Here is a 27,121-nt window from a genome sequence, read left to right as displayed (position 1 = left end):
TCAGCCGTCAGGCAGCCTTATCAGTGGCGCACGAGATGCGATGACGATGTATGTGTCATTGATTGCATTTGAATGCTTTTGTTAGCCTATCCAGTTGAACCCACTAGATGCGGCGCTGCTACGTTGTTCATTCATATATTGCGGAAAACGAGAGCATCAGTGTGGAGATGATGTTGTTTACGTCAAAACTGAAACCAAGCCGTTCACACAGAAAGCATATTTATCACATTTTCTAGAGGGACATCTATCAGCATTGCACTCGATGAATGACGTTGCACGGCGTGTTTAGAAAGCCATGCAAAATTAATGCAAGTTCAACTTTTAAAAAACATGTCTAAAGACGTTATGGCGGTTTTCCCCCATCCCACTGTATCTCATGTTTCTAAAAGTAGTCTACTCTTTGGGATTGGTTTTCGGTCCTTTGTATTAAACTATACATACATGCATGGTGCTGTTTTTTTTCTAATCGTTTAAGCAACTTTATTAATTATATATGGTTTATAAACATTATTTTAAACATTAAGCACTTTTTTTTCAAAGATAGACGTGTTATTTTATTACGCTTTGAAGAAACGTGCATAATATTTTGCTCGATGCGCCCTCTTGTGGCCTCAGGAGAGAAGCCAAAAGCTTTTTTTCCCCCCTAACTGAAATTATGCCTTTTAAATTCGAATATAATTCGAATTTTGATCATATTTAAGTAGAAAATTCGAATTTAGTTTTTCAGTCATTTTGACAGCCCTAGTTGTAACTTAGTTCACCTTTACATCAAAACTAGGCTATGTTGTAACTTACGAACAGCAGTGTGTTACACTTAAGCATGTAGGTCATGGTGCTACAGTACAGTGAGTCATTTGCTTACTGTAGGAGGGGAAGGAGAAATTCACTCACAGATGTAAACAGTCACTATTAGCCAAAGCAAATTTACTACAGGAACAGTCCACCTGGAAAACCAAGTCCCGATAGTTCATGACTTGTTCTTCACTAGTTCCTTATTTGAACCAGCAACCGTCCCATTACAAGCCCTGAGCTTTGACTGCTGCACCATAAAAGACACAATGCAAGTAAATCAGTGTGTAAATGCTGTGGAGTATTTTGGAGTGCTGTCAGGTTAGTGGGGCAGCGTGTGTGGGAGGAGAGTCCGTGTGTAGATGCGTGATGCGTGGGGGGAGCTCTATTTCAGGAAGACATGGAGCTGCCTGTGAAACACGCTGACAAGAAGAGTCTGGATCAGACACTAGGTGCACTGAAATGACCACACTGCAAATCTCTGGACATTCTACACCCAAATACGCTTCTGCTGCTGTTGATAACTCAGCAAACTCTCTCTCTCTCTCTCTCTCTCTGTGTGTGTGTGTGTGTGTGTGTGTGCTCGTAATGTGGTGAAAGGCAAAGTTTTTTTTTTAATTCCCATGATCTCAATATAGAATCTCCTTTCAGTTTGGACACAGCCCCCTCTCTCTCTTTCTCTATGTTTGTCTCTCTTTGTGGTGATTGTGCTCTCCAGAGGCGCAGTGGAAAATGTGATGTATTTCCCCTGGATTTAAAACATGTGGTTCCCTTCTGGCAGAAACGCCCAACTGACGAGACAGCGGGTGTTCCATCATACTGGGTTTTACTATCCGCATGTTTTTCTGTCAACCTTTTTTTGTGTATATAAATAGAGTGATGTGCCTTAAGATGCAATCACCTTACCAAAATTGCAAACACAGCTCGCACAGAAGTCATATTCAAACCTAGCACCTTCCTCTTGGTCCATGCGCTGAATTTGCATGACCAATTTGAACATGAGTGAATTCTGCCGTGGGGAACTTTTGCCCAACCGTGCAGTTTCCTATTAAAAATGACTGTATTCCACCTGCGAAATTTAGCCAAGCAACAGTAAATATCATTGCACCTTTAAAGGGATAGTTTACCTAAGAATATATTCTGGTATCTTTTATTCACATTCATGCCGTTCTAAACTCCTATGGCTTTTTTTCGTGGAACACAAATGGAAAAAGAAAATAATTTTTGAAGAATATCCTGGTCACTCTTTTATTAATATAATCAAATTGAGGATTAGGACTAGGGATACGTTTAATTTGGGAATGCTTCAATGTCAATTTATTCACGATTCTGACATCTTCCATAAACTGTCCTCAAAGTGGCAATAAAAGTAAAGGTGGATGTCAAAATGTGAATAATGACTGTTAATGAAAATGCTATCGTATATTGTCAGAAGACTTGGATTTATAATGCACAGTGTCAACTTTTATGATTCTTTTTTGTCATCTGGGAGATTTACAGCCCCAGTCCCCATTTACTCCCATTATATTGAAAGTGTAACCTGGATATTCTTCAGTTTTCTTCATATTTACCGTACGTGTTTTACAGAAGAAGAAAGTCATGTTTGGAATGACATGAAGGAGAGTAAACAATGACAGAGTTTCCATTTTTGGGTGAACTATTCCCATTCGTTTTGAGTCATGTTGCCATTTCATTCATTATAGTATGAACCTCAGTCACCTTTGTTCTTCATGGCACCTGTTTTTAGTCAGTGCTGAATATATAAATACAAAATCTCAAATTTTCCATGATTCAGTGCTTCCTGCCTTTCTGTGTATATATGTTCAATACCAGTGTGTGTTGCTCAGTGCCAACCCCCATCATATTGTGAAGACAAAACATTTCCATTTATCCCCTAAAGGATTGTTATAGGTCACATAAACACTGTAACACATACAGCAACTACTCAAAATGAAAAAAGCCCATCTGTGATCTCAGTGCCATCATATCTCACGCTCTGCAGTCAGACAAGCCTGGACAAATGGGGAACCATGTCTGCAACCATTTAAACAGACTCAATTGTGCAAGAAGTTTAATATCAATGTGTTTGTGTAGCTGTAATGACAAATGACCTCTCTCTCGTTTTCTCTCTATTTTCGTTGTAGGGCTGGAAGGGCTCCCCCTCATGGCAGGGTCAAAGACTACTGTGTTCACCCGCTGCTACAGAAGGTGAGTGATCAAGTGCATGCTCTCTGTATTTAAACACAGTATTTGCATCATTGATATGGCTTACAAAGTAGGGCTCTGCCATGAATACCTTCCTCAGAAGCATGTTTTTGATCCAGTTTTCTCCAAAGGCATGTCAGAAAATGTTTATTAAAGCATTCAAAGCCTTGAACCAAACCAGCCAGTTTCGAGAACATACAGTATACACAACAAACATTTGGTTTGAAGTAAATATTTGAAAATCTGGAAGACAAAGTGACAAAAACATAAGAATATGTATTTAACATCCTTAGGCCCGGTTTCACAGACAGGGCTTAGACTAAGCCAGGATTAGGCCATTGATCAATTAGGAAATTTAAGTAATTTTTATTAACATGCCTTAGAAAAGACATTACTGGTGTGCACCTTGAGACAAAACCAAGGCACTGATATATTTTAAGATCAATCAGTGCAAGTTTCTTTCAGTTAAAACAGCTCAGACTTACACTTTAGTCTGGAACTAGGCTTAAAGGTCCCCTGAAATGCTTAGAAAAACGCAGCGTTACTCTGTGTTGACGTCATTTTAACTGAAACAGGAAGACAGGGCGGGACATATCAAGCAGCCCCGCCCCTTTTTAAAATAGCCAATAGCGTTCGTTTATATCACAGCTTGGGCTAGAGCCGTTCAGAGCCGTTGAGCTCCGTAAAGCCACATTTGACAGGGTATGCCAGCCACAATCTCATCCATATTGCTATAAAATATAGCATTCTGTGTAGAATTCAAATAGCTCCGATACATTTTGTGGTCTGCGCCGACTCGCGCATGTGATCCGCTCCGTGCTATCGTTTCTCTGGACCGGAGCAGAGTGTGTGCGGTGCTGTGGTTAGCGGGACACAGTGCGAAACCAGACTTCTTCTTTTCCTCAATGGAAAGCATATTTACACTGTTTAAATCGTTCCCTGTCCCCTATATAGTGCACTACGTGCCATTCACTGTACAGAAAATACTAATTCTGTGGACAAGTGACCGATTTCAGCCGCGGCTTCAGCGTCTATTTTATAGTGTAGGGGGCGGGCGCTTCGGATTCTAGAGAGCATTTGATTGGACAGAAAGTTTGACGAGAAGCTGAAGTACGATGTGACGTCAAAAAAAATCGTTGAGCCGTTTTGGCGGAAGTGACGAACTGCAAGCTTTGAATGCTTATATCGTCTAAATGCGAATTTTGACACTGTTTTGGAGCACACTGCCTTATAGATAACCTTAAGACTAACATATTGATACTAACACCCAAAAAAACTTTAATTTTGATTTCATGGGGACTTTAAGCTTTGTCTGTGAAACGGGGGGTTAGTGTATCATACTTAAATGTATCAATTGTATCAAATGTTACAGAGTCTGGATTTACTACTGTCTTTTCTGCTTTAATACTACAATATCCCACATTAACTAACATTAGTTAGCTAGTTAGCTAAACCCTAAAAAGCTATAAAGACTAGAGCAATTTCCATTGGATCATGCTTCAGGATTGTATTTATTTACGTTTATCTAAAGTGACTTGCTTTACATTTGAGGTACACATTTGGTCATTCCTTGCTTTCACTGGGAATTGAACCCATGACCTTGGCATTGCTAATGTCATGCTGGTAGTCTTGGAAAGTTTGCATGTTATCACTATAAATATATGTTCTTACTGAGATTTTAAATGGCACTTTTACTTCTGGGACTGTAATGTTGATCAGTGTGTTCTATTTAAAATCAGATGTGGGATATTCCTACTTATTATCTTTGGCATAATAGGTTTCTGTTGCTCAGAAGACGACAAAAAAAGAAAGAAAAAAAAAAAGCAATTATATTTATATAGCTGTGCAGGTGTTCCACTGTCAACAAAGAAACCTATACAGCATACGAAGAGTTCTGGACCAGAGCTGTACCATCTACGGGACAGCTGGAAGCACCAGGATATGCACTGACACTAAACTGTGATGTACAGTGACGTCCTCTGACTCCACAGTGCGTCCGTCTGTTGTTCGCTCAAGAGAGAGCATTCATAACTAATGGTGCAGTAGTGTGATGAATTCTCCCATCATTCAACAGGGCCACGCATACTGTCATTACAATACTGCCCCCTGCTGGCAATCTACCCAATTAAAAGGTAATTGTAAGATTTCAGAGTTTAAAATAAGAATGTGACAATTATAAGAAAGCCACATTGTGAATAAATTTGCAATTAAAAGAAACAAAGTCACAATTGCAAAATTTCTTTTTTTTGTGATCTGAAATCCAAGTTGGAAGATATAAAGTTGCATTTGTGACCCTGGACCACAAAACCAGTCATAAGGGTCAATTTTTTGAAATTGAGATTTATACTCAAAACTGATGTCCTCTGACTCCACAGTGCGTCCGTCTGTTGTTCGCTCAAGAGAGAGCATTCATAACTAATGGTGCAGTAGTGTGATGAATTCTCCCATCATTCAACAGGGCCACGCATACTGTCATTACAATACTGCCCCCTGCTGGCAATCTACCCATTCACTGTCCACAAACAGAGGTGGCCAAAATGATTACACTAGTATTTTCAGCAGCTAAAAATGGTATTAAGTCAGTTGTTTCTATCTTTTGCTGTAGTGGGTCAGTAAGAAATATCAGTTTAGATTTCCAAACATTCATTTTGCCTTTAATTGTAATAATCCAGTGAGATTTTTGTATGTCAGCAGCCAGTGCTCCACACAGCGATCTGATCTGATCATCATCCAGTCTGTCTGGAATGACACAAACTGAGACAGACTAGTTTTTGGTAGTTTTTTGAAGGCTCAATTAATTACTAGTGAGCTCTAACTGGACTGCACTATTGCCGTACATTTGGTTACTATACATCTAATGGCCATTTATGTGTCTGCAGACGTTACAGTGGTGTATCAGAACGGCTTGCCGGTGATCTCCGTACGTCTGCCGTCCCGACGAGAACGCTGCCAGTTCACCCTCAAACCCTTGAGCGACACGGTGGGTGTTCTCCTTCAGCAGCTGCAGGCGGAGGACAGGGGCATCGATAGAGTCGCCATCTACTCTACAGGTAGAGCTCAACACAAGATCTCCGAAATCTAAAGCCAAATCTAGAAGACAGTCAAGTTTTGGTTTAACCTTTTGCTGAAGGTTTCCCAGATGTTTATGGTGTTTACATGACAGTTGTGATTTTCTTCATGTCTTGCTGACCCCAGCGGTAATAGTATACAAATAACACAATGATAACAGAGTTTTCATTTTTTTGGTGAACTAGCCCTTTAAGAATAGTCAGCTCACATTCAAACACATTCATTGTTCTCAGCTCTGGGGGCAAAATTAAATTCAAATTGAAGTTATTAGCAAATTCTTTTGTGGTTTAAGCCACAAGTCGCAGATGAGCGTGTGGTTTTCTCTGACATGTTTAATTGATCGTACATCTTCTAATCTAATTGAGGAGCAAGAATCATTTGTACTCTGTGCAAACTGCATATCTGCTCTGTTTCAAGCTCAATTATTCCCGTGTGAGAGGCACTTGTGCTTTCTTTACCTCTCTCTGTTTCACCTCAGATTGGAAAATGCTTCTTTTCCTGATGAGCATATTAACGCAGAGCAGGAAACCTTTGCGATAAGCATTGAGATTGGCTCTCGTATTACATAACCATTTCAGTGAGAGGATTGCGTTCCGCTAATTTCCCTCCTTCTCTCTCTATAGATGGAGCAAGAATAGCGTCCTCGACAGGAATGGACATTTTACTTATGGACAGCTTTAAGCTAGTCATTAATGACACAACATATCTGGTGCAGCCGCCCAGGAGAGGTGAGTGTGCCCTGTTGCATTGTGGGTCATTCTGTGCAAGACTTTGCAGAGGCCCAGCGGAGTTTTTGATATTCTGTTGGCATCCGTTGCAGATCTGCTACCGCACGAGGAAGCGGAGCGACTGAACGATGTCAAGTTCTTGGTGCAGCAGCTCTACACCACCCTGTGCATAGATGAGCATCAGCTCACCAAAGAGAGAGAGCTGATTGGACGACTAGAGGACCTCAACTCTCAGCTCCTGCCCTTGGAGAAGGTGAGCTGTTTGGATTAATGTCACCAAAACACAAAACACCTGACCAATTTATTCTCCTCAAACTGGGAGTTTTTCTTTTTGCCATTTTAACCTATTTTGCACTGTCTGGTGGAAATTGTTTTTACTTCAGAGAGAGATATATATTGTCCAAATGAAGTCCTTAGCAATGCATATTACTAATCACAAATTACGTTTTGATATATTTACGGTAGGAATTTTACAAAATATCTTTATGGAACATGATCTTTACTTGATATCCTAATGATTTTTGGCATAAAAGAAAAATCAATAATTTTGACCCATACAATGTTTTTTTGGCTATTGCTACAAATATACCCCAGCGACTTAAGACTGGTTTTGTGATATAAAGTCACATTGCAAAAAATATAGAGTATGTGTTGCAATTATAATGGCAAAGTGTGATATAAAGTCATAAATGAGATATATGGTCAATTACCTTTTTAGTTTTTTGTACTCTGTGGTGCCAACAGTCAATTTTTGTCCAGCAATGCTACGGAGTTAAAAAAAGATGTAACTTATGCAAATGAAGCAGCAATGTGACGCGACGGCTGAAGTGAAGACAGTGAAGCTCTCGTGATTCATCTTCCGTCAAAGAAAATGGAGAAGTTAATGTTACTGTAAGCAGTTTCCCTGCTCTTGATGATTCGTCTCTGCCCACATGCAGAGATATAATGAAAAATGATCCGTGGAAAACAGAAATTGAGAAATTGAGCAGAATTGATTCCTGCGCTGATAAATAATCTTGTTCACAATATGGTGTATTACGAACTGTTGGAGTTCGTGTAAACGGTTTTTGCCCTGCGTTATGTAAATTTACAGTATAGTATATCAACCAACATATCATTTGTGATGAGGTTTTCAAAAGCTATGGCCAATAGCAGTTCACTAATAACATTATTGCTTCCAGCAGAATAGCCACTTTGACCAAGAGTACAACCACTTGATTCAATCCCAGTCCTATTTCTGTCATATTTCAGGTGCTAAACTGTGTGGTGATTAGATGTGTATTTGATCTGAATTGGGAACTCTACTACACTGGTTCTGTGGTTGCCTCTTCAGATGACTTTTTAAGTTTGCAGATCTCACTAACAATTTTTTTTTTGTGGTTACTGAACATCTAAAAATGTATGCAAAAATATATTTTAAGACTTTTCAGTGTAAATGGAATCATAAACTGGAAAAAAAAATGACATTTATGTACTACATTTCTTATTAGTTCCACCAACCACTGAACTGCACACACAGGATTGTGGGAAATCATAGACAGCAAAAGTGATACTAACACACATTATCTGATCATAATGATAACTGGTAATTAAGCTGAGGATCTAATTGCACAGTATATTGAGTGTGTAGAAGAGAGGGGTTTTACACACTGAGAGCTGTCTGAATACTGCTAATTTTGTAATTGCAAAGTTTTGTGAAAGCAACTGAGCCTTGCTTTTGGGAGTTTTGTGTTCTTTAGCATTATAAATGAGCAAAACTGAACTAATAAAGCCCACAACTATTTCTTTGAAGGAACTGAAAACCTCACTGACTTTTGAACGGACTGGCCACTGTTTGTTTGTTTGTTCCACAAGGACAGCTAAATAAAAAGGCTTATTAACTCTTAAAAGGGAGAAGGTTGTGTGTCTTTAGTCTTCTGGTGCATTTTGATGTTAATGTGACACATTCTCGATTAACATTTGCCTAATTTTACTGAATCTTGCATATAATACTTGTCTATCCACAAATGTTTATAATCTATGAACAAATGTTTGTGTGTATATATATATGTGCTGTCAAACGATTAATCGCATTCAAAATAAAAGTTTGTTTACATAATATATATGTGTGTAGTGTACTGTGTGTATTTATTATGTATATATAAATAGACACACATACATGTATATATTTAAGAAAAATATTTTGCTTATATATTAAATATATTTATATATAATATAAATTATATGAATATAAAATGTATACATATGAATAATACATGTAAATATTTTCAAAATATTTAGTGTATGTGTGTGTATTTATATATACATTATATGTAAACAAAAACATTTATTTTGGATGTGATTAATCACGATTAATTGTTTGACAGCACTAATAAATAAATAAATATATATATATATATATGTATGTACAAACATTTGTGGAAAAAATGGGTCATATACTCTGTATTTTTATTTTTTTACTTTTTTTTTAATGATTTTATTTATAACAGTTTTTATATAAACATAAAACAAATAAAAGTCTCACAAAAGGTATACAAAAATTATACTATACACAAAAAAGAGAAAAAACAAAACAAAAGAGACCCCCCACCTACCCCCCACGAACAGGCACCAGATACAATGAAAAATATACACCTTAAACAAAGGCATACGTAATCAAACATAAACGAAACATTAAAGATGGAGTGAAGGAATAAAACAGTGAAGCTATCTATTCAACTCTTATAAAGATACCTAAGGAAGGGGCCCCAGATTTTATCAAATTTTTTAGAAGCATCAATCTTGGAAAAGCGAATCCTTTCGAGCTTGAGGGCGGCAACCATCTCCGCTAACCATTCATGAAAACTGGGCGGTAAAGAGGACTTCCAATCCATCAAAATCACCCTTTTAGCTACCACCATACCAAACATAAGAGACAATTGCTGAGAATGTGTTAATGCTAATTTAGGGTCAGAACATCCAAGCAAAGCTAATTCAAGATCTGGACTGATATCTTCTCCAAAAACATTTGAATACTCTCTATGTCTTTTTAAATATATATCACGTTAACAAAAATGAATAAATACTGTAACAAATATATTGCCCATTGTTAGTTCATGTTAGTTAATGCATTAATTAATGGGACCTTATTGTAAAATGTTACCCAGTAAACGTTAAATTCATTTTTAAATGTTAACATGTAGGCAGTCGTAAGAAATTCTTCAAAACATAGCAAAATCTAGTGTTGACAGCACAGTAGCATGCTGGTAAAATGATATTTTTGAACGTTTGCAATATCTTTTGTAATCTCGTGTTCTCAGGTTAAAGAAGAGCTGAGTAAGAGAGCCGAGCGCAGGACTACATGGGTGCTGTGGGGTGGGATGGCATACATGGCCACACAGTTTGGCATTCTGGCACGGCTGACCTGGTGGGAGTACTCATGGGATATCATGGAGCCCGTCACGTATTTTATCACCTATGGTACAGCAATGGCTATGTACGCTTACTTCGTGCTGACACGTCAGGTGAGCAGCTCCAACTCTTTATCCCCACACTTTCAGAAGGTCTCTGTGAATACACGGGAGGAGGAGATCCGTCTGACCTCTCTGCTGTCGTTCTCTCACACAGGAATATCTTTACCCAGACGCCAGGGACAGACAGTACCTGCTGTTCTTTCATAAGGGAGCGAAGAGAACACGCTTTGACATTGAGAAGTACAACAAACTGAAGGATGCGATTGCTGAGGTAAGCTAGTTCACACACAAACATCGCACGAGTCGCTCCTTTCGTTCTCTTAAAGGAACAGAACTCAGTAGACATGTGCGCAATATTATGGTTTAGTGCAGTAAAGAATATGTATGATTTTGTTAGCTTGGACACACAGTGAATAAAGCATTTTTTTTCCATAACAAGATAAACTTACAGCATTGTCATGGACAGCAGTGAATATATTTGACTACTAAATGCCATTTAAAGATGATACTATTCCCCTTTCAGAGTAATATATTCATAATTCATAATGTGCTTAATTTTCATTTTAATCAGCAAATGTTCTGTCACATGAAATGCTAATTGTTATTTTGCATATTCAGCTATCTATAAATCATCATTTATCTGAGGATTAATTTTCTTTAAAAAGTCCCCCACACACAAAAAAATTTTCAAGATTCTTTTATTTATTTATATATATATTTTTTAATACATATCTGTTTTAGATTCAATGTAAACACTATGCTTTGGCAATACATTGTAACAATTGTCATGTCAATAAAGCACATATTGAACTGAATTGAATTGAATTGAGATATATATGTTGGTGTTAAAAAAACTAAAATATCACACATTACAATGTTTCTCGTCTGTTTTGTAGGTGCAGACAAAACATGAAAAAAAAAAACTTATGTATGACCCAGGGGACATGAGTAGATGTATTAATGTTTATTAATGTTTACTTGTATTTTACAGGGTAATTTTATTTTTAATAATTAAGCACAAACTATCAGTCAAAACTTTGGATTTTTTTGGGGGGGCGATTTGATGAAAAATACAGCAAAGACAGTAATATTGTCAAATATTATTACAATATAAAATAACTTCTCCATTTTAATTTTTTTTTTAAATATAATTTATTCTTGTGATGCAAAGTAAGTCCAAAACCAAACAAAACAAGGTAAATTCAAAACAAAAAAGAAAAAGTAAAAAAAAACTAATATGGCACAAAATAATTCTATTTCTAATCAGTGTTGTTCTTTTGAACTATAATATTTATCAAAGAATCTTGAAAAAAAACATTGTTTTCACAACATTATAAAGCAGCAAAAACTGCCTAAACTTTGATAATAATAAGAAACATTAATAATTGAGCACCAATAATCTCATCAGCATATTAGAATGATTTCTAAAGGATCATAAGTGGGATGAACTGCCTGATTCTGCTTTCTACATATTGTTTTTGCCATCAGTCATTAAAAGAAAGCTAAAGAACCCTTTAATAAAAGTCTTTTTTTAGTGCTTTTATTTTGAAAGCCCCTGATTTGCTGTATGGAGAAGAACAGCATGAACATTCTCTCCAACATCTCCGTTTTTGGGGTGCTCTGTTCCTTTAACCAAATTCATTCGTCCTATTTTCTCTCTGTGCCTCAGGCGGAGTTGGATCTAAAGCGTCTTCGAGACCCGCTGCAGTTGCAGCTCCCTGTCCAGCAAATCAATGCCAGCGAGGACTGAGAACCTGAAGCCCTTTCATTCTCTTCTGCCTCTTTGCGTTTTGTTTTCTGTCTCTTTTTATCTTTTTGCTTTATCTCTACAACCTCAATGAAAAACCAGATCCACAGCAAGCTTCGGAGTTTTATTATCCTTTTTATTGTGTCCTTTAATTTGGCAAGTCTATGCAGAGGAGAAGAGATACAATTAAACGAAACGACAAAACTCGTTTCGTTTGTGTGACGATGCTCGCAACAGGAGCACACGGAGAAGGACTTCAGACAGGAAGTTGAGACATTGGGATTGAACCAGTACATCGCTATGAGACAATGACCCCACGTCTTGCATGGGAAAGGACTCTCAAAAATCTAAAAACCATCTGCCCTTGGGTTGAACAGTTTTTTTTCCACATTGGAGTACTGCTGATATCCCTAACTCTGACACTTTGCAGAAGAGATTTCGGGATGTGGTGCTCTTTTCCGTCTCTGGAAAAGATCCGTTTACCATCGAGCCAGTCCTCTTGTGGCTGAAAGGCCTGTACGTAACAGCCTTTTGATTTCTTTCTCGCTTCCTTACGGACCTGTTAAGACAGATCTAACAGCTAAAATATCACTGTGTGTTCTATTATTCCAAAAAGAAAACGAATCAAAGAATTTTTGGCACTTTTTATTTTAAAAGCCATATTATGTTTATTGTGATGATGGAAAAAAAGAGAAATGAGTAGAAACTTTTCTTCTCATTATTAGATTTTTTTTGTTTTTAATCATGCAACCAGACATTACATATCTGCAGATGCTCTGATATTTTATTTTCTGAGATCCCCCATCATAAAACGAAGCTCGAAAAGTCCATCCCTAACGCTGTGAGCCTGAAATATGATACACCCCATTGGTTTACATGTTGATGCGAAATGCAGATGGATCCTCTTTAAAGGTCTTCTCTCTTCTCTATAAATCTTCTTTGGAACATCATCAAATGACATTTTCCCACAGTGCCTCGCAGCATCTGCTGCAGCGTGCTTGTTACGAAACACCTGTTTTTTATCAGACACGATCCAAGAAAATGACCCATCGAACGGTCTTAAGGCAGGTCACTGTAAAATGTGATTTATTTTGCTGGAAAAAGGTTCCGGATGTGATCAGCTTCCCATCATTCATGTGGCGTTTTTAGCTGCATATATCTGCCTCGTATGCCAAGTCTTATGGGACATGCAGAGAACGTGTAATATATTAGATCTAGAATTAGAGTGTGTTTTGCACACTTCGTGGCATGCTATAGAGAGAGAGCGTCTATATGTGCTATCTTTAGCCGACAGGCCTTAGCAATGATTCTAGCTGGGTTGAGCTTGAGCGTCGACATCGTTTTCATTGGTTTTGCCATGCATTTTCAGTCCAGTTAGTATATGAGATTATGCTATTAATGCTATTATAAAAACAAAGTTCTCTCCATCATTTCCACAAAGATGGGCAACCAGACTATTTAAATCTAAGGGGTGTGAAACAGACTTGACTCTGGTTGCTCTCTAACAAAATGATCATATCAAGTCTTGAAATTGGTTTTTGGGCCATTATCGTTACCCATAATCCTGTTGTCTATTGTGGGTTTGCCCTACACACTCAGACCCCCGTGGAGAAATAGCTCTGTTGTTCTGTAGCAGAAGCCCGGCTGTCCATGTTTGTGCCTGTGGTCGCCATTAAGCGTTTTTTAAAGCCATATTCATGTTGCGTTTGTGTCTTTATAGGTGGAAGGGGCACATAGAGTCTCAAATCCCCTTAGCAGCAGCAGCTTGTGTCCATTCTTACCATGTTTAAATATTACAGGGTGAGATTCCAGCCTACAACTCTAATAGAAGGTACATTAAAAGAAAGAGTTCCTCCAAAAACCAGTTGTTTCTGTGAAACTCAAAAGGAGAAATTTAGTAGAATGTTCTTGCAGCTCATTTCTATACAACATTCATACTGACCACGGCCGTCAATCTTTTAAAAATCCTTCATTAGTTAATAGGACTCTATATACCAAGTCTTCTGAAGCCATGTGAAAATTTTGAGGAACAGATTGACATTTTTCTAAAATGGCGATTGTGTTTAGTTTCATTTTTAGATTCAAACGCTGATGTTTCATGTTTCAGTGTTGGGAAATGGGGAAGATTTTTAGCAGTTGATGACTGAAATGGATGGTTCAACCAAAAATTATAATTTTTGTTAAAGTTTATTTACCCTCATTTCTGTTCATCCATTCAAAATTCATCCAACCAAATCTTTGACGTATCAAAAAGTAAAAAAAAAAAAGAAATGTTTGTATGAATCAAGTGGTTTAATTCACATTTTCTAAAGAGACATGGACGCTTATAATGAAGAGATTTAATTTAGTCTTTTATCAATACTTTGTTCAATGCATATAAACGGAGCTCATCAAATATGGCAAACGGAAGCTCCACGTTATTTGCTTAAAGTGTGAGAAGGTCAAACATTCTTGTGTGACACAAGAACAAACAAAATTGGTAAAATTATTGTAAAGTGTTACCAATTTAATTGTGTTCATCATATAAAGTAATTGTGTCTCTTCAAAAGACTTGGATTGAATCACTTGATTCATATGGATTGATGCACCAATGTTTTTGTTGTGTGGACTTTCAAAAGATGAGCGAATGTTAAAAATATCCTCATGTGTTGTTTTGAAGAATCTTCTAGGTTTAGAATGACATAAGGGTGAGTAAACAATTCAAAGCTATTGTATGACTTCAGGAGACCTGGAATATAGCCTCTGAATCATGTAAACTACTTCTTGTTGGTCTTTTTAGAGCTTTTTAGAGGTTTAGAAAAGAGAACTAAGAACTGTGAAAATTCTTCAAACTTTCTCTGTTTTGTGTTTATTGGGAATAAAAAACAGCATCGGGTCTGGAATGACATGGTAAATAATGACAGAAATATTTGGGGATCATAATCCATAATTTGGATTTTGCATGTCTGGCTAAAAGTGTAAGTGTTGTGATGGATGGCCTTTAACAGTGACTATTTATTGTTGGTGAGGAGTTCAGGTCATTGGGAGTTACTCGGTGTGCTTGAGTGAATTACCTTGTGATTTAACACAGCAAGATCTGAACTGTAGGTGATTTTTTTTTTTTTTAAGGATAACAGCTTGATAACTGCATTATGTCTGACCCAGCTGCTTTCAGGGGAGATGCTTCTCTCTTTTATCAGAGTCTGTTTGAACAGGGTTTATCAGACTGAAATTCAAACTGTGGTTCCATCACTCTAGACGTAGCTGATGGGTACAATACACATGCATATCCACTATTGGTCCGGAAACAACATTGAGGCATAGTGCTGAACCTAAGCATTAATCACTCTAAAGGAAATGAGCGACTGATTATATGAATGTTCATAATCCTTAACCTAAACCTTAAAATCTGTTTGGTCTATAAAGGATCAATAAAGAATGTTGACTGAAGGCAGAATCAAGGTCACGGTGCACATTTGTGACAATATGCAGTTGGTGTGAGCATCTCGTCTCAGACTTCATGAATTTTCTGTTCATGCATAACCTTCGTCCATAGCGGTCAAAATCAGCCGATGCATCATGCGCATAAAAAACATCCATTCTTCCTCACTTACTGTGATCAACAGTCTGTGATCAACAGTCATAAATTCATCCTTTATAAACACACTCCAAAGTTATTTCAGGGCAAAAAGTCAGCCATCTCACTCTCCAAGATGCCCAGTACACTTGACATCCCTCGACCTACTGAACATCTATAAGAGGTCTTGGGACTGGTCATTATCTGATAAGTTGAACTTCTTTTTGTTTATTTGTAGGGTTTTCGGTTTGTTTCAGGGTTTTTAAAAATAATAATATATCAAATATATGGAATCTATTCTAAAGCGGGTGTTGCATGAATGTATGTTTACATGGGGAAATTACATATAAATGAATCAAAAAAGCAAAGATTACTATGAATGCTGATTGCAGATGAACAGACTCCTGGTTCATCAAGAGTTTGATTTTTTGATTTTTGATTTTTCCAACCAATCTCTCACCCTTCATGATCCAGCAGCAAGTACGCTCTTGACAGCTGCAAGGCTCTAATTGGTCAAGGATCTCTTCTACATCATGTCTTGTTTTATCCTGTCTTTGCTCTCTCGATCTCAATGCTGCTGCTCGATCGCTGCAGTGCTGCCTTTATTCTGATCTGAGAACAGAGAGTATGGAAGACCTGACCTTCTCAAATGCCCCTCGCTCCATCCATTTGCCTGTCTTTCTTTAGCTCCTTATTATACTCCCACACTGATTATCTTTTAGTTATGTGTATTATTTTTTTTACGTTTTCATCATGTGCACTTAAAATGAAAATTATATTTTGGGGAAAAAAAGGTAATGGGTCATGCTGAATGAAAAACATTTTTCATATTCTTTATTTGTTCATTTTGTCATTGGCATTGGATGTTAGAAGAATTCAAAAATGACAATGTAAAATCCTGTATCATTTATGAAATGTGTATAAAAGAGAAATGTAATTCAATTATCAATAAACACTTATCCAGTTTTGGAACCGGTAGTGATTTTATTTATTTATTGTAAATTCTAATTATTTATAATGCAACATTTTCAAACATAGTGTTGTGACCAGTTACAGAACATAAAATACACACATTCAGTTATAAAGCAGAGTATATATGATATTATATATTATATTATATTTATTATATTATAAAATCTTGACAACTATTCACTGCTATTATAAAGCTTGGAAGAACCAGGACATTTTTTTTTTTTTTAAATATAACTTCGATGGTATTCATCTGAAGGAAGAAAGTGATATACACCTAGGATACACCAAATCATGGGGTAGTTTTCATTTTTGGGTGAACTATCCCTTTAATCATCCATCACAATGAGAAAAACCAAACAATATAGTTCTGATGTGCAGCAAAAGATTGTTGAGCTTCACAAATTAGAAAGTAGCTGTAAAAAAAGAGCTAAAGCACTGAAAATTCCCATTTCCACCAAATCTGCCTGAAAGAGAACATGTCTACACTGTCTTAAAGCAAGGCGAGGAGGACAGTTTGAATGGCCAAAGATTCTCCAAGGATCACAGCTGGAGAATTGGAGCAAATAGTTGAGTCTCTGGATCAGAAAGTAAAAAAAATATATATATATACTATATATCAAACAGCACCAATATCACTACATTTTTTAGAGGGTTTCAAGAAAAAATGAAAATGCTCTCATCCAAAAACAAACTCCAGCATATTAATTTGCCAGACACTACTGGAACTTCAAACTGGACTGGGCTCTATGTTCAGATGAAAAGTACAAAATTAGATTTTAGCAAAAAAAAAAAGTACTCAGTGTGTACACTGTATACTGCCAGAGATCCTGGACAGATTGATGGCATCACGGATTTGATCAAACACAGACAGATAAAAAATCAAAAGACTAATCCCTGCTAGAAATCATATAATAGGCCAAGGTTGGATCTTCCAACAGGACAATGATCCAAAAACAAACATAAAAATCAAAACAAAAATGGATCACTGAGCACAAAATTAAGCTTCGGCCATGGCCATCCCAGTTCCCTGAGCTGAACCCTGAAGAGGAGAAGCACCCACATGGAGCTGGGAGTATCTGCAGACTATCTGTATGAAGGAATTGTCTCTGATCTCTTGCCAGATGTTCTCCAAACTCATCAGGCAATATAGGTGAAGACTCGAGCTGTTATCTTGGCAAAAGAAGACTGGATCTTAGCGCTGCGTTCGACACTATTGACCACAACATTCTTTTGAATAGACTAGAAAACTTTGTTGGCATTAGTGGAAGTGCATTAGCATGGTTCAAATCGTACTTATCTGACCGTCATCAATTTGTAGCAGTCATCAATGAAGAGGTATCATATCGATCACAAGTGCAGTATGGTGTACCTCAAGGCTCAGTACTAGGGCCGTTACTTTTCACGCTTTACATGTTACCCTTGGGAGATATCATCAGGAAACACGGTGTTAGCTTTCACTGTTATGCTGATGATACTCAGCTTTATATTTCTTTGCGGCCTGGCGAAACATACCAATTTGAAAAACGAATGGAATGCATAGTCGATATAAAAAACTGGATGACGAGTAATTTCTTACTGCTAAATTCTTAAAAAATAGAGGTGTTAATTATCGGACCTAAAACCTCTGCATGTAATGACCTAGAACACTGTCTAACACTTGATGGCTGCTCTGTCAATTCTTCGTCATCAGTTAGGAACCTTGGTGTGCTATTTGATAGCAATCTTTCCTTTGAAAGCCACGTTTCTTTTAAAGGATGAGATTAAAATTAAAAATGTAGATGATATTCACCCTCTGTTGTGTTTTATGATTAAAGTTAGTAAAATGAACAGAGTAGATAACTTGATAGGTCGAATAAATAATATATTCAAAGAAATTAAGGATACGGGTTTATATAACATTAAAACAAAATGGGAAATTGAATAGATAATAAAATAACAGAAGGAGACTGGAAACAAAGTTTAAAAGAAAATGTAAGCACTACGCAATCTCCATATTGGTAAGAGAATGCTTGGAAAATCAATATGCGATATTTTATAACACCAGAAATATCTTCCAAATATAATCATTTATTTTCAGCATGTTGGAGAAGCTGCGGTGAACTTAAAGCCCATTATACTCATATATTTTATACTTGCAAAATAATAAAAACATTTTGGACAGAAATAATTCAGGTAATAGAAGAAATGATTAACAAATCAAATATAATAAAGATACAAAATATAGTTTTGGCTATAGGACCTACGCTACTTAGTAAAGATGAGTTATATTTATTTAGAATGCTGAGAATTACAGCTTTTATAACAATAACAAAATTTTGGAGAAGGCAAGAATCCCCTGTTTTAAATGATTGGTTAGATTTACTCTCTAAAGTACACTCTATGGAGAGGATAACATATGAAATTAAGAGTAAAAGTATACATTTTGAAAAGATACGGGCACCTTTAAAATAAAAGTATACATTATAAAATAAAGGAATACATATACTAATTACCTCTATATAATTCTACCTCCCTTTTAATTTATTAATTAATTATTTTTATTTAATTAATATTATAATGAATTAGTCTTAAATAATATTATTTGAATTACTTATTAGGAATTAGGTGTCATTATAAGAGTTTGATATGAATATGTGGATGATTTTTTCTCTCTACTTTTTTATATGAAAAAGTGCTTAGGTATATATTGGTTATTGTTCTAATTATTATTATTATTTTTTTTTCTTTATGCATTGGTGATGGGTATTATCACAAAAGAAAAAAAAGTGAGGGAAGAGAAAGTAGAAGGAAAAATTAGGAATAATAATTGGTAAAAAATATGATGTCTTTAAAGGAAATGTTAATTTGTATAACTGTATTAAATGTGCTTGAACTGAAGGACATAATAAAGTATAAAAAAAAATGAAAGCCACGTTTCTAGCATTTGTAAAACTGCATTTTTTCATCTCAAAAATATATCTAAATTACGACCTATGCTCTCAATGTCAAATGCAGAAACATTAATTCATGCGTTCATGACCTCAAGGTTAGATTATTGTAATGCTGCAAATTGTATTTGATAATACCTAGAATATCAAAATCAACTGCGGGCAGCAGATCCTTTTCCTATTTAGCGCCCAAACCGCCTTCTTAGACATCGTTAGAAGAATGGCATCTACGCTAATATTAGTCTGTTTCTCTCTTATTCCGAGGTCACCATTGCCACCAGATCCAGTCTGTATCCAGATCAGATGGTCACTGCAGTCACCCGGATCTAGTACGTATTCAGACCAGATGGTGGATCAGCACCTAGAGATGACCTCGAGAGCCCTGAATATCAGCGGAGATCAGGACAACTAGATGAGCCCTAGAGACAGATCCCCAGTAAAGACTTTGTCTCAGACGGCCAGCGGGACAAGACCACAGGAACCAGATGAGTCCTCTGCACAATGTGACTTTGCTGCAACCTGGAATTGAACTGCTGGTTTCGTCTGGCCAGAGGAGAACTGTCCCCCCAAGTGAGCCTGGTTTCTCCCAAGGTTTTTTCTCCATTCTGTCACCGATGGAGTTTTGGTTCCTTGCCGCTGTCGCCTCTGGCTTGCTTAGTTGGGGACACTTCATTTCCAGCGATATCATTGACTTGATTTCACAGACACTATTTAAACTGAACTGAGCTGGACGATGACATCACTGAATTCAATGATGAACAGCCTTTAACTGAAAATTTAGTATTTACTATTGTCATTTTGCATTATTGACACTATTTTCGTATTTAATGCTGTACAGTTGCTTTGACACAACCTGTATTATTAAAAGCGCTATGTAAATAAAGGTTACTTGACTTGACTGCAAAAAGTAGGCCTATTGAATAAAAGGGTATCATTAATTGTGGCCAACGTGTAAGTGAAGAAAAAAAAAAGCATTTATTCAATAAGATTTTCCTCCCATTTTAAGTTCTTACTCTCCAATTAAAGGCTAGATTTTTGTAATTTAAAAAAAAATAAAAGATCAAAAGGATGATCCTTTTCACAGGTTTCTTTGTTCTCTATATGTAATAAACTCTATATGTAATACATTTTCATGTGAACTGGACTAATAACATACTAGATATAATAACATACAGAATAATAACAACAGGTCATAATAACAGTGAATGCTTTGTTTCTAATTAAGCTGCAGCACTTGTTTTAGAGTCATGTTTACCTCAACAGTGATGTTCGCCTTGACCTGCTCGACTCCTGCTTCTTCCCACATTTAGCTCAACTTCCTACCAGATAGCAGGCTTCTGTCTGTACACAGTGTCCAGCAGCATACTCTAAACTGCATTAGTAAGCAATCAAATGCACTTAAAGAAAATGCATCTTCTCTACCTACTGTACGTGAAGAAAGCAAGACTATTTTTCTCCCATGGTTTCATTCTTGCAAAGTCTGCATTTACTCTGATATTTTGTGACTGATCATAAGCAACAAGGAAACAGGATTAGCCTACTAGGCAGGCCAGAAAAGAAGAACCCTCTCTTCTTTTCTTAAATGTGAAAAAAACACACTAAAAAAGACACATCCATGCTTGTTAAGCACTAAGACTTGAGAAAACCAGCAGCACCTCTCCATTATACCATAACCTCCATAACCTTCAGACACTTTCCTCCACTCTGTGCTAATGACACCAATAATAAGCACATTGTTCTGCCTTTCCTGTAATGCTGTGAAGGACAAAGGAAAGACGACAAACTTCACAAAGTGCAAAGCTAAGTCTGACTGATTACTGATTAATGAATGGCTTAAAGGAGTAGTTCTCTTCAAACTGAAAAAGATAAACCAACAGAAAACTATGATAAGTAGTTCATGAAGCCACACAATGGCTTTGTGTAAGAAACAGACCTAGATTTAAGTTTAAAACTTGAAAATGAGCTGTTAATGTGTTAGTTTATTGTTATGTTTAACTAATCATTTAAACATGAATCAATTTTTTAGACTTTTCTATCTAAAAAAGCATGGCAGCACAGTTAGGTTTGCAAATTTGCATCTGAACAAACCATAAGTCTTCTAAAACAATGTTCTTTGAACAGACGAGACCAAAGTGAAGATGTTTGGCCATAATGCACAATGCCACGTTTGGTGAAAACCTAAAGAGCATATCAGCACAAACACCTCATACCAAAAGTCAAGCATGTTGGAGGAGTGCTGATGATTTTGGGTTTGTTTAGTAGTCACAGGACCTGGGCACCTCCCAGTCACTGAGTCAACCATCAACTCTGTATCCCACAGCTAAAGTTGGGCCAAAATTGGGTCATGCAACAGGACAATGATCCCAAGCACACCAGCAAATCTACAACAGAATGACTGAAAGTGGAGTCAGCAGCTGAAGACATGTTGGGTGAGAAGATAGAGGATTCTGGGAGAAGTATTAGGGTGGGATGAATAAGCCTGACTCTAGTCACAATGAGAGGATGGTCCTGTCTCTATCTGGAGGGGTGGGTCTTCTTAGACATGGGACAAAGGGACAGGAGAAGAGGTCAAGGTGAGATAGATGTCCTGTCCACGGGAAGATGACAAACAGTCAGTGTGCTTGTAGACCCATCCTTCATAATGACAGAGATAACAGAATCCATTATTAAATCATAAAGCTCTTCCATAAACTGTGACAAGACGGGAATGACTGGGTGTACATCTGTGGCTTTTTCATTAAATACGTTTCTCTCTACCAATGGACATGCTTTTCACTCTGGTTGTTCTTCTACAAGCTGTGACTACAGCAAAGGCCATCGGTAAGCACGTATTGTTTTATATGTACACTGCTTATTATTATTAAGTGCTTATTGTCTGAGTTTCATTCTAAATGACACTGCCAACCAGTTTTCCATTTTCCAGTAATTCAAATGACTGTGATCAGCATATTGTTATATAGTACTATATATTTGGCATTTTTTGAAGGGCATGCTTACTTGTGCAAAAGTCACATCACTGTTTTCTCCAGAGCTGCATTATATATTAACCCCATTCCATAATGATGGACTTTACAGTTATTGAACCAACATGAATCAACAATGAACTGATTTCAACTGAATCATGACAAGAGTGTTCTGAGTGGTTTTTGTGTGTTGATACAGTATGTGGTGGCTAAGAGGTAAAGCCAAAATGTTCTTACTTGGCCCATCCCTAAGTGTTTTTGATGTTTGTTTTTTTTTATGACAGAATCTTCCCATCTTAATTCTTGACTTAAAGGGTTAGTAAAAAATTATTTACTTGCCCTCATGTTATTCCTTACTTGTATGACTTTCTTCTGCTGAATACAAAAGAAGAAATTTGAAGAAGTGTGGTTACCATCGACTACTATTGCATGAAAAAAAAAAAAAAAAGAGATTTCAAATGATCTTGTTCCACAGAAGAAAGGCAAACAGGGTTGGCATAACATGAGGGTAAGTAAATGATGACAGGATTGTCATTTATGGGGTGAACTAAGCCTTTAAGATTTGAAAAAGATTCCTAATTAAAATTACCATGGTTACCAAACAAGATTCTGAGTCATATGTTTCTGTAATACAGCTGCTGGTCTCTAGATATGATTCATGTACCTCAATGTAAGTTCATGCAAATCCTGAATCCGGTCACTTAGCGGACATCTGCTTATTAATAAATTGAACTATCAATTATAACTATACCATAAATGATGGAATAAATGAATAATGTTGTGTGACATCCAAATGAATGGTAATCATAGTGGTAGATAAAGGTAAAGATAGTGTTATTTTTTAGTTAAAAAGGTGTTATTTTTTTAGTTAAACATCTCTGGAGGTTAAAATGAGTCAATGCTTTTGGCTCAGTATTCTATTCTACAAAATTTGAATCATTAATCAAAACATCTTTATTAAGAAACATTCTCCATTTGAGCTCATACACAATTTGTTTCAAATACCAAAAGATGCCCAAGAAATAAGCAATATTTGGAGTGAAAAAAAAAATGTTTCTGGGTGTGGATATGCAGCAAATGTGAAAGATGAGAATTTATTGTAACAGTGTCCAAGAATGCTGTGTTTACCGCAAACAGTCATGACCTGAACATCCATTTATCCTTGACCTCCGGCTGTTCTTGTATCAACTGAACATCCCTAAGAGACAGACCTATCTAGAGTCTGCCTGTGCTGATAGTACTACCCTCTAATATTAATTATAATATTACGACATGTCTGTGGGTGTGAAAGTGCTGTTTTCAAAGGCACTGTTACAAAGTGTTTGTGATTTGGAAAATTCTAAAATTCAAATGATTACACATGAATATTATGGCAAATCATGCAACTCAGAGGAGATGTGTGAATACTTTTCTAAGTGATCAGATGATATTCTGATATTCTGGAAACCAGAATATCAGAAGAAACTGGGTGGGCTCTTTTCACTTGGGTCAGTAAGCAATCACATAGCAACCATTCAGAACACCCTGGTTACAACATAGCAAAAAGCCAAAACAACAAACACTCTTAGTAAACAAAAAGCAACACCTTAGCATAATGGTGGTTGCTTTTGCATAGACAAGCACTGCTTACATTTCCTTCAGAAAATGTAAAAGTCACATTTAAATGCATTGTGTCAGGGTTTTGCGAAGGCAAATGTCAATCCACTTGAAGGTTTGCGTTTTTGCACAAAACCCTGACCCCTGACCCCTGACCTCTGTTGTGATGATTTGGAATTAGATATGGTCAATGAGAGTTGATTCTATAACTCAGTGATCCTCAAATCTGGCTCGCGAGACCCACTTTCCTACAGAGTTTATCGCTAACCCTAATCAAACACACCTGAGTTTGCTAATCAATGTCTTCAGGATCATTAGAAAATCACAGGTAGGTTTGTTTGATTAGGGTTGGAGCTAAACTCTGCAAGAAAGTGGATCTCGTGAGCCAGATCTGAGGATCACTGCTATAACTGCACGACAGGGCAAATTTACCACAAGCCAGGGCACAGTGTGTTGTCTGCGACTTTGATTTTTGTTTTATCTAAGGTGATAATTTACTGTGGAAAGGATTCTCCCTCTATGCCTCATCAAGCTGCTGCCGCTTCCTGACTAATGGTCATTCACGCCTTATGCTGCATCATTTTTCATTTTCCACATGGTCCAGCAGAGCAGCCCAACTTCATATGAGGACCTAATTCATTTGAGAGTGTAAGGGAGAGTGCAGTGGTGCAGTGTAGAGTATTGATTAGCCTTCCCTTGAAAGCTGCCAACCAACTGAAGGAAAAGGGTTTTGTACTGACAGATCTTATTTAACAAGCAGTTGCATGCTCATGCTGTAGGGTGCAGGACTTTATCTGTACAGCTTTAGTAAACCTGCTCTGGTTAAAAACACTTTCCAAAAGAGACGGTACTGAGAATATTAGGCTCTCCTCCAGCATAGAGCAGCATGCATTTCCTGACTAGATAATGCTGTTTAGTATTGGTTTGGTGGAGGTCTAGCGTGTGGATCATCTTGTTCACCAACAAAAACTTAAAAACTTGTAAAGCTTGTTGACCAGTTCATCTTTCAAGTGAAGCTGAGTCTTGCAGGTTAAGTTTCTCGCATTTTTAAAATAAATAAATATTAATAAAATAGCCCTTTAGATTAACGCAAATGAATGTGATGCATTAAAAACAATGTTTGGTGTAAAATAATGGCATTAAACTTATTTCTATTAAGTTGTCCTTTCAGGCTTTTACAGGCAAAAGAGTGTAGTCTGTCCGATTCATTAATGATTGACTCTCAAGAGCTGAACCTGTTTCATTCATATATATATATATATATATATATATATATGCATGCAAGTGTTTCATATGTGAGATGATGACATGGCTGAGACCTTTTTGAAGGATTTTGATTTAGCCTACTTTTTTTACCATTTTTGAGAACTTGAGCTTAGTGTTTGTAAGCTGTTGTGTCGACTTTGATTTATTGATTTGATTTGATTTTGATCAGCTTTTTCTTGTTTTTCACTGGCATTTCTCGGGTGTTAATGACTAGTGACTAGTTAATTGAAGCAGGAAATCTGTATCAATCGAATACAAATGTGATAATGTTTCCTAAGTATGCTCTGCCCAAAGGGATTATTTATAGTTATCTCTCTTAAGTCAGAGGAAATTATTTTAACAAAAAGTATCACCATCAGTCTGGTGGCGGCCCAAGCATGTACTAACCCATAGGACAGAAAAATCAAAAGTGAGATCTCTTTAACATCTCAGATATTTCTCCTAGACACAGATGAGGTTACTTTAAGATTGAATGGAGATTTTTACTTGAGTCTCCTGCTTCTCAAACTCTAGCAATCTCACAATGGTCTCCTTTAAAGCTTTAAAAGAGGTCTCAATAACATCACACAATGTGCTCAGATTTTTCACCTTAGCTACAGACATTGGATCTCTCACATTTGTCTCCTCAAACGTTTAGAAGAGATCTCAACATCAAACACTGTGCTTAGATTTTTCTCTTTAGCTAAATAATCTGAGGGTCTCATATTTGTCTCCTGTAACGCTTTAGAAGAGATCTCAACAACTTTACAAAGTGTGCATCAAGTACTTGAAAGGCACTAAATCAAGGGGGAAATCATAAATTCAGAGTTAAAGGCTACATTGAGAGAGAAATTATGCAGAAATAAGGAAAATGTTACTTTTTATAAGACAATGTTTATGTACTTAGGCACATCATTTGTTGTTGGAAATAGTAATGTACCGGATGCCTTAATCAAAACTGATTTACAGAAAATGTAACCCTGGAGCTTTCTTTGCTGAAAGGCTCATAAATGGCTTATGACTCAGTCTTGATTATTGATTGACTAATTTGATTATTAATACATATTATATGGTAGAAATGTTTGAGCTCATATTGAGGCATTTGACTTGGTGCACACTTTGTAAAGCTATTGAGATCACTTCTGAAATTTAGAGGAGACAAATGTCAGAGCTCTCGAGCCTTTAGTGTAGGAGAAAAATCTGAGCACAGTGTGTGATGTTGTTGAGATCTCTTCTAAACGTTTGAGGAGACAAATGTGAGAGATCCAGTGTCTCTAGTTAAGGAGAAAAATCTGAGCACAGTGTGATGTTATTGAGACGCTCAAGCAAAAGTTTCTATTCAATCTTAAGGTAACCTCATTTCTGTCTAGGAGAAATATTTGAAATGTTAAAGAGATCTCTTTTTATTTTATTTTTCTTGCCTCTGGTTAGCTTCAATGTCATTTTTCCACACCATTTCAAAGACAATACATGCATCGTCATATTTGAAGTTGTTTTACGTAGACAGTGTTTTATTGCACAGTGATTTAACAGAGAAAACAATAACCTATATTTGCATACATGCAAAAATGGGCTGTACAAGACAAAATTTTAATGCTAAACAAACAAACAACAAAAAAAAAACACTGGTACACTAGTGTTACATTTGTTAAAAAAAGGTATTGCTCTTATACTAAACATCTTGCACTTGTAAGTTCTTTCTAGTGTGTTTGGAAAATGTGGTGTATACAATGCTGGACATTGAAGATAAATGTAAACATTTAAACTAGTAACCCTTGATATTCTGAGATGTTTAATGCTATTTAAACTATTATTTAAATGATATTAATAAATAACTATTTAAATGACAGTTTTAGTATTTACAATATTAGT

General features: G+C 36.6%; 2 protein-coding genes across 3 annotated transcripts in view; both read left to right on the top strand.

Annotated features, from left to right (window-relative positions):
* The window catches only part of LOC107702682 (calcium uniporter protein, mitochondrial-like), a 73,105-nt gene extending 56,803 nt beyond the window's left edge, over positions 1-16,302 (top strand). For both annotated transcript variants that reach the window (XM_016505068.1, XM_016505067.1), the window contains 7 exons: positions 2,934-2,997; positions 5,874-6,044; positions 6,687-6,791; positions 6,884-7,044; positions 10,091-10,294; positions 10,398-10,514; positions 11,913-16,302. In XM_016505068.1, the coding sequence (XP_016360554.1) occupies positions 2,934-2,997; positions 5,874-6,044; positions 6,687-6,791; positions 6,884-7,044; positions 10,091-10,294; positions 10,398-10,514; positions 11,913-11,993 (903 nt within the window). In that variant the 3' untranslated portion in view covers positions 11,994-16,302. The remainder of the gene's footprint in view (positions 1-2,933; positions 2,998-5,873; positions 6,045-6,686; positions 6,792-6,883; positions 7,045-10,090; positions 10,295-10,397; positions 10,515-11,912) is intronic.
* Positions 16,303-22,129: 5,827 nt separating this feature from the next.
* LOC107702680 (oncoprotein-induced transcript 3 protein-like) overlaps positions 22,130-27,121 on the top strand; it is a 15,433-nt gene continuing 10,441 nt past the window's right edge. The window contains exon 1 of the mRNA XM_016505066.1: positions 22,130-22,265. Within this exon, the coding sequence (XP_016360552.1) occupies positions 22,205-22,265 (61 nt within the window). The 5' untranslated portion in view covers positions 22,130-22,204. The remainder of the gene's footprint in view (positions 22,266-27,121) is intronic.

The sequence above is a fragment of the Sinocyclocheilus anshuiensis genome, unplaced genomic scaffold, assembly GCF_001515605.1.
Source record: "Sinocyclocheilus anshuiensis isolate Anshui unplaced genomic scaffold, SAMN03320099.WGS_v1.1 scaffold6, whole genome shotgun sequence".
In the NCBI taxonomy this organism is placed as follows: Eukaryota; Metazoa; Chordata; class Actinopteri; order Cypriniformes; family Cyprinidae; genus Sinocyclocheilus; species Sinocyclocheilus anshuiensis.
The sequence above is the reverse complement of the archived record's forward strand: the minus strand, read 5'-3'. Positions and strand labels throughout refer to the sequence as shown.